This window comes from Elephantulus edwardii, unplaced genomic scaffold, assembly GCF_000299155.1.
Source record: "Elephantulus edwardii isolate Elephantulus edwardi_28Jun2011 unplaced genomic scaffold, EleEdw1.0 scaffold00001, whole genome shotgun sequence".
NCBI classification, from domain to species: domain Eukaryota; kingdom Metazoa; phylum Chordata; class Mammalia; order Macroscelidea; family Macroscelididae; genus Elephantulus; species Elephantulus edwardii.
This window is the reverse complement of record NW_006399751.1, coordinates 38,483,797-38,492,221: the sequence shown is the minus strand read 5'-3', so window position 1 is coordinate 38,492,221 and position 8,425 is coordinate 38,483,797. Positions and strand designations below refer to the sequence as shown.

The 8,425-nt window shown below is 37.7% G+C and overlaps 1 protein-coding gene across 1 annotated transcript in view; it reads right to left on the bottom strand.

The window, feature by feature from the left end:
* PDE11A (phosphodiesterase 11A) overlaps positions 1-8,425 on the bottom strand; it is a 565,819-nt gene that overhangs the window by 483,340 nt on the left and 74,054 nt on the right. The window contains exon 2 of the mRNA XM_006878796.1: positions 395-553. Within this exon, the coding sequence (XP_006878858.1) occupies positions 395-553 (159 nt within the window). The remainder of the gene's footprint in view (positions 1-394; positions 554-8,425) is intronic.

Genomic DNA, 8,425 nt, shown 5'->3' with positions numbered 1-8,425 from the left:
AAATAGTTGTGAAAAATACAAGAGAAAATGCTGAGTTTCTTAATAGTAATTGCTATTTTTCCCTTGGGCCATGGGTGGTAGTGGTGTATCTTCAATTTAAAAGCTTACTTACATAGAAAAATAGAAAGAGAAACTAGGGAGTAATAAGAACACTACTGAGTCTTGTAATGAAAAGCAAGCTAAGAAAAAAAAAGTAATTTCTTTGCATTATACCATATTCTATGAAATAAAGGGGGGGGGAATCCCATTATACTTTGTATACTATGAGAAAAAGATCCTTGATCCATAATTGGGGTAATCCAACAGCTATTCACATAACTCTGCGCTTTTCAAACAGAATAGCAGTGAATGATCAAAAAGGAAAGTACAAGTCACAAAAGACATGAAATCTTACTTTTTCATCATCTTCAGTAAATGGAGCTCCTTCGGGAATCTTATTTATCGCTTGGGCCACACCAATGATCTCACCATCACTGCTCCGAATTGGCATGCACAATAAAGATTTTGTCTTGTATCCAGTTAGCTTGTCAATTTCATCATTGAATCTTCGATCCTAAAAAACATGACAGAAAAAAACTCTAACTGCCTCGTCAGGGAGAAGGAGAGTGCAGTGTATTTTTGTATATAATTCTTCATCACTGGGAATGTCATTCACTGATTTTTTTTTAATCACAATAACAGATTTGTTCTCTCTCTCTCTCTCTTTCTCTCTCCCCCCCTTCCCCTTCCCTCCCCGCTTTTGGTAAGTTTGTCAGTGGTTTGTCAATTTCATTGGCCCTTTTGAAAAATCAGCTCCTGGTCTTAATGTCTTAATGATGGTTTCAATTGCTTGTCTGTTTTCTATCTCATTGATTTCAATTCTTGTCCTTATAATTTCTTCTTAGGGGTTGTAGGATTAGATTGTTGTTCTTGTTACTATTTGATGAAGGTGTTGAATTAGATTATTGGGGTTTTTTTTTTTTTTTTCTTTTTTTTTTTTTTTGTTTTTTGGTTCCAACCACCCTTTTTTTTTTTCTTTATTTTGGTTGCAAAATTCTTTACCAAAACCTTGCCGTTGGATTCCAAAGGCCCTTCAAAAAAATAATTCAGCATGACCAAGTGGGATTCATAACAGGTATGCAAAGATAGTTCAACATAAGAAAATTCTAGATAATTAACCATTTTAACAAAGCAAGTAACAAGAACCATACAATCTTAACAATTGATACATAAAAGGCATTTGACAAAATCCAACAACAAAATCCTCCCGAATAAAGACACTCAGCTAAATTGGAATAGAAGGGTATTTCCTCAACATAGTGAAAAGTATATATGTAAAACCAAGAGCCAATATCATTCGCAACAGAAAATTTTCCTTGAGAACAGGGACCAGACAAGGATGTTCACTGTCACCACTTCTATTCAATATTGTACTGGAAGTGCTTGCTAGGGAAATAAAAGAGAAGGAAATAGAAGACATCCAGATCAGCCAAGAGAAGGTTCAACTATCACCATACACAGATGGTATGATAGAGCACACAGAAAACCCTAAAGGCTCAAAAAAAACCAACCTGTTAGTGCTCATAGACCTGTTTACTAGTATCAGAATGTAATATCAATAGTCAAAAACTCAGTGGAATACAGTAATAAAGAGAACTCAGAGAAGGAAACCAAGAAAGCAATACCATTTACAATAGCCCACAACAAACTGAGATACTTGGGAGTGAATCTAACTAGAGATACAAAAGACCTCTACCAAGAAAACTACAGAACAGTTCTGCAGGACACAATAAAAGACCTAAAGAAATGGGAATATGAGCCCTGTCTATGGATAGGAAGACTCAATATTGTGAAAATGACAATCTACCAGAAGCAATCTACATGTTCAACACAATCCCATTATAAATACAAAATTCATTTTTCAAGGAGATCCAAAGAGAAATTGTCAAGTTTATTTGGAGAGGGAAAAGACCCTAAATAATCAAAATACTTCTGAAAAACAAAAATTAAGTGAGAGGCAAAGGTTTCCCTGAGCTCAGAATCAAGAACACAGTGGTAGTAACCAAAACAGCATGGTACAGGTGCAATGACAGGTACATAGAAAAACGGAACAGAATCGAAAACCCAGAAATAGACCCAGCTATCAAGTGATAATTGACAAGGAAATAAAACTTATCAAATAGATAAATTACAAACTCTCAACAAATAGTGCTGGCAAACTGGACTGCTACCTGCAGAAAGCTGAAACAGGATCCACATTGGTTACACCATACACAAAAATCACCTCAAGGTGGATAAGAGACCTGAGAGTAAAGCCCCAAACCATAGAACTCATCAGAGACAGACTTGGATAAAGTTTAGAAAGCCTAGTCTATGGTATAAAAAGATTACCTAATATTGCCAGAAATGCAGTCTGGAGAGGATAAAATTGTTGAATAGGATCTTCTAAAGATTAAATCCTTGTGCACATATAAAACTTTTCCCAACAGGGATAAAAGAAAACCTACTGACTAGGAAAAAACATTTGGCAATACCATCTCAAAAGTTTATGGAATACTACAGGGCCTCTACAAGAAAAAAACTGATAACAAAATTACAAGAGAAGCAAAGATATGGAAAGAATTTTTACAGAGTGATCCAGATGGCCAACAGACATGCATAAAGAAATTCTTAAAAATCACTGGAAATAAGGGAGATGCAAATCAAAACCACAATGAGATACCATCTTACTCTGGTAGCAGTAGCAAAGTTTAACAAAACAACAATAATAAATGTTGGAGAAAATCAAGATAGGAACTCTTATAAATTGTTGGTGAGATTGTACAAGGGTACAACCACTCTGGAAGGCAGTCCGACATTTCCTCAAAAAGTTGAACATAGACATTCCCCATGATGCAGCTATTCCACTGCTTGGAATATACCAAGAGAGAAGGAGAACTGAGGCACAAATGGAGACTTGTAAACTAGTTTTCATAACAGTGTTATTCACCATCACAAGAACATGGAAACAGCCCAAATGTCCAAACATATTCGAATGGATTGAGAAATTATGGTACATTCACATGATGGAATACTACTCAGCACACAGGGGCAATGCTTTTGTAAATTACTACCTAACTTGGGAGGGACTGGAGAGCATTATGCTAAGTGAACTAACTCAATCCCATATGGACAAATATTGTATAAGGCTATCACTGTACAATGAGTATGAGGATTCAAGGGGAGTGAAGGTGGGAGCAGAGGGGTGAGGAGGGGGGGAGGTGTTAATCGTAGGGTTGTACAATTTGATGGGTGATGACAGGGGTAGATGAAGGAAAAGGGAAAGATCTGGTGTAAAGAACAATGTATAAGAACTTTGTAAAGAAACCAGTATAAAATAAAAAATAAATAAGTAAAAAGGGAAAAGAAATAATGAAATCATGACCTGTGTGAAGACAGTAATTAAAGATAATGATTAAGAAAACTTTACAGTTATCCAGGGAGAACGTAACGGTAAACACGAAAATAAAGGTAATCTAGGTGAAGAAAATGTAGGAGGTTTAAACTTGCTGTTGTGTACCTTGGAGTTGGAACCAACAAGCAGATGACCCTCCAGCAGGTTTCCCTGGGAGAGGCCGGTGGCCTCAAACTGCGTGCTTTCAGGATAACAGCGCAGCTTCTTGCCAATAGGCCACCAGAGAGGGTTCAGACTATTTAACTTTTTTGAGGAGAGAAGGAGTGGAGAGGGGGAAATTGAGTTACAAGTTTTAATTTGAAAACTATTCAAATGGAATGTCAGTGACTGATATGGGAGATAATGAGGTGAAAAAGAGAGACTCTAAATTAATACAGTCAAGAAAATTGGTAAATCAGTTTATGCAACAAACTATGGTACATTCTTTGACCTGTGTCAGTGGTTCTCTAAACCAATTGCTTATGAGAACTACCTACTGATCTGAGCAGCTTTCCAAAAAGTACCAATGCCATGGTTCATCCCTTCCCAAATTGAATCAATCAATATGAGAAGCTGGCATTTTCCAAAATGTTCCACAGGTGAAAGACACAAATACAAAGTCTAGAGCCATTGTCCTAAAAGATAGAGAGTTTAGTCACTAGCAAGATCTATATAAAATTACTGATGGAGAAAAAAGCTTAAAATGGCAAGGAACAAGGAGAGTGGCCTGTGTAGTGGTTGCATATCTACTGTGCTGGCCATGTTCAATTGGATTCAAAATTCCATTCTGGAGTAGGTATGGTCTCCTTGCTCTTAGCTTTGTGACAATCTCTACCTTTGGAGAAGAATCCTCCTATCCATCAAAAATCAATCCTGTCTACATCTACCAGGTAAGATATGAAGTATTCAATGTCCAATTCTTCTAAGCTCCATGAAATCAGGAGACATTGAGATGCCTCAGCATGATCAAAGGTGACAAAGGTGTTATAAATCTCCTTCACTCTTTTGGAACTCTACACCTAATAAACTTGAACTTCAAGAAGACTAACATGTGTGCTAATATGTGTGATCAGTAATGACTTTCCAATTTAAGAGCTGGGGGGGTGGAAAGCTTATTCTATTTTGTCATTGTTACATATCTACTCAATTCCAACTCATAGAAATCCTATAGATCAGTCTAGAATTTTCCCATAGTTCCTAAGTCTGTAATATTTACGGAAAGGAGCTCTGATTGTGTAGTCTATAGAGTATTACGCTGTTAACCAAAAAGCCTTGTGTCTCTAGCAGTATGAAGCCACTAGCAGCCCTGAGGGAGGAAGATGAACAGACTTCTCCCTCTAATATTTACAGCCTCAGGGAGCCAATGATGATATACTCTGAATAAGGATGGCCTCCACTTTCTAAACAACATGCCTCTGCAAAGTCTATGAACCTTGATAAATATTATTAATATTTATAGAGGGGCTTCAGGCCTTTATCCATAGGGTCACTATGAGTCGTGCTCGACTCAAAAGCAATCAACAACAACAATAAGCAACTAGGTTGAGAGTGGATTTTTAATCTTTATGGATACAGATTGCCCTGTCTTCCTCCTGCAGAGAAACTGGGGGTTCAAACCACTGACTTTTAAGTTAGAAGTTGTTCTTGTGTACTGTCAAATCAGGACTGACTCATAGCTGACCCTCCATCAGGTTTTCAGAGGCAGTTAATCACACAGGAGGAGACTGCCCATCTTTCATGCATTGAGCCGTTCGTGGCCTTAAACCACCTGCCTTTGGGATTGCAGTGCAGCTTCTTGCCATTAGGCCACCAGAGCTCTCTTCAGTTAGAATATGAGCACTTAATCACTGAGCCATCAACCTTCTTCATTAAGTCTTTTCTTGTTGTTATGTGACATCAAGTTGGAATCAACTCATGATTGATTTCCCCAGAAGGTTTTCAGAGGCTGTAAAAATTGCATGAGAGAAGACTGCCCATTTTTCTCCCTCAGAACAGCTAGTCGATTTGAATTGACTGCCTTTGGGTTGGTAGTATAACTCCTTATCCTGAGACCACCAGAGTTTCCTCATAAAGTCTTGTTGATGTTGAGTGCCATCAAGTCAAACACGACTCATAGCAACCCTATGAACAAAACACCTGAAGAAGCCTTTCTAGAACTATCACATAAAGTCTTAGTGATTTTTAAAACCAAAATATTTCAAAATATATTTTCTCTGTTTTTCAATGCAAATTACCTGCAAGATAATTCTACCAAATTAAATCAAATTTAATATGTTGTTGTTGTTATCTGCCATAGAGTTACTTGTGACTCATAGTGATCCTATGCACTATAGCTCTGAACACTGCTCTTTCATGAACCAATCTCACTGCGTCTGACACACCTACCTTCATTACTCCAGTTATTGTGTCATACCATCTCATTTGGGGTATTCCTGACCTGTGCAATACCATGATATCCTTCTTCAAGGATTTGTCGCTCCTGACTACATGCCCAAAGTATGTGATATGGAATCTCAAAATCTTCTCCTCCAAGGAGCAGCTGTTAGTTCTCTTGGCAGTCCACGATGTGTTCAAAATTCTTCTCCAGCACCACAATTCAAAGGCACCAATAATTCTTATTCTTGATCATTATCCAGCTTTCTGATGCATAGCAAGTAGTTCTAAAGACCATGGCCTGGGTCAGGCACACCTTAGTCTCTAGACTAATATTCTTTCTCTTTTAGCACTCTGGAGAGATCCCTGACAGTAGATTTCCCTACTGTAATTCATCTTTTTATTTTTCTGACTGCTGATGTTAGCAGTGTTGATTGTGGAACAGAGCAAGCTAAACTTGTGAACAATCTCAGTCTCTTCTCCATCTATCACAATGCTGTCAATTGGCCCAGTGGCGAGCCTATCCAATAAGAAATCAGAAGAGCTGATAAAATTTTACAACATATATTAATCTTGATATTTATTTTCCAATCAAAAAAATAAAGAAGGCTGCCTTTAAAATAGAGATATAAATTAATTTTACAATAGTAAGAATATTAGGGATGTAATTAGTTAAGGGATTATATTACTCTGATGTAAAAATTTCAAAAACTCATTGCTGTCAGACAGAAACCAACTCCTGACTGACCCACCTTCGAATCGAACACAACTCATAGTGACCCTATGAACAAAAGACCTAAAACTTTTCTATTAACTATCAACATTCATCAAAGTTCATAGAGTTTCCAGAGGCAAGTTGTTTAGGAAGTGGATACCACTCCCTCCTAATAATATGTTCAAAGGATGTGAGCTGAAGTCTGATCATATTCCCTTCCAAGGAGCATTCTGACTCCACTTCTTAGACGTGAACCTTGTTAAAGTTACAAGGGTCGAAAATTACTCCAGCTTTCTGATTTGGGCAATGTGAGTGCGTGGTGGAATGATCTACAGAATGAAGAACTCAGAAACAGATTTGGAAGTGGAGAAAATGAAGCTTTATTTTGGGCATTTTGAGTTTTAGGTGACTATAAACTGGCCTAGTGGGTAAGAGGTTACACTGTCAACCCGAAGGCAGGCAGTTCAAATCCACCAGTTACTCCTCCAAAGATAGATAGACGTTCTCCTCCCATGTGATTTACAATCTCTAAAAACCCACTAGGGGGTTGGGTATGAGTCCATTCTGACTCAACAGCAAAGAGTTTTTGAGTTGGAGTCTTGTAGATGATTTACACAGTGGAAACATCGCAAAAACCATTTTCTAAAATCTCAATAAAACAGGACTTGGTTGGAATGACTAAAGACTCCAAGGGGAGTCATATTATGGGGGACTCAGTTCAAGAATCTGCAGGTTATAGATCCAGAGAAGTTTGCCACACTCATTGGCAGCACTTCACAGAAGCTCAGCTAAGAAAGAAAAAAACAAACCAAAAAAACCACAACAGGAGTATTAAGAAGAAAGCAGAAACAAAGCTTATTTGTCCCTGAAAATGGAAGCCTGAATAGGAAACAAACAAATGCCTTTAGGTCTATAATGAAACATCACATGGAGAATGCTGTCCAATTTCTGTTTCTCTCCCTTAGGATAAAGGAACAAGAAATTATCTACAACAGGAGAGGCTTCTAATAAATTAAAGTAAGGGCTCCTCTGGTAAGGTTGTTAAAGTCTGGAATGAATTTCTTATGATTGTGGTAGACTTCTTACTTCAAGTAATTTTATGTCATAATATTTTTCCAATCTCAGACCTTTTAAGTTCAGAGCTGCTCTTGAGAAGTGCAAAGATCTGCTCCGTCTTCTGAGCAAATCTAATTTCTTGTATGTAACCCCCAGCTATGATTTTGAACATTTTTAAAGTCAATGTCATAAAGCATTTTACTTTGCAGCAAAGGAAATAATGTGTGCCCAGCATAAGGAAAATGGCAATTGGATCCATTTCTGGACAGGATCTCATACTTGCAGCCTCATCTGCAAATTCTTCTGTTGAATGAGATTCTGTAGGACATCCCCAAAATACACCCTACCCTCAGGATCCACTAAGACTGTAGAAAGACTCAGTCTCTGGAGTCTGTGCTTACAGTTCCTTGATTCTAAAAAGTAAGATTCATTACTCTAGAGACTAACATTAGATGAACTTTGGTGATGCAGTCCAAAGCATGTTGTGCTGCTAACCAAAAGGTCATAAGATTCCATTGGTTCAAACCTACGAGCAGCTCTGCAGGAGAATGATGAGTAAAATCCTCCCATTAAGATTTATACAGTCTCAGAAACTCAATGAAGGGCGACTATGAGTCAGAACTGGATGAGTAACAGTGAGTGAGGGAATGAGTGAGCAAGTAAGTGAGTGAGGAAAAGGCTTCAAAGTAAATGACAATTTATCATGTTTTCTCAGAAAGGCCAAAAAGGTATCAGAGTTTAGGACCTTACCTAGGTCTCAGATTCAAAGCAAAAAGGGGTCTGCAATCTTTTTTTCCTTGTAGTTTCAAGGCTTTGATCTGGCAGCTAGATTTCCTGATTGTTGTTACCAAGTATACTGACTATGAATC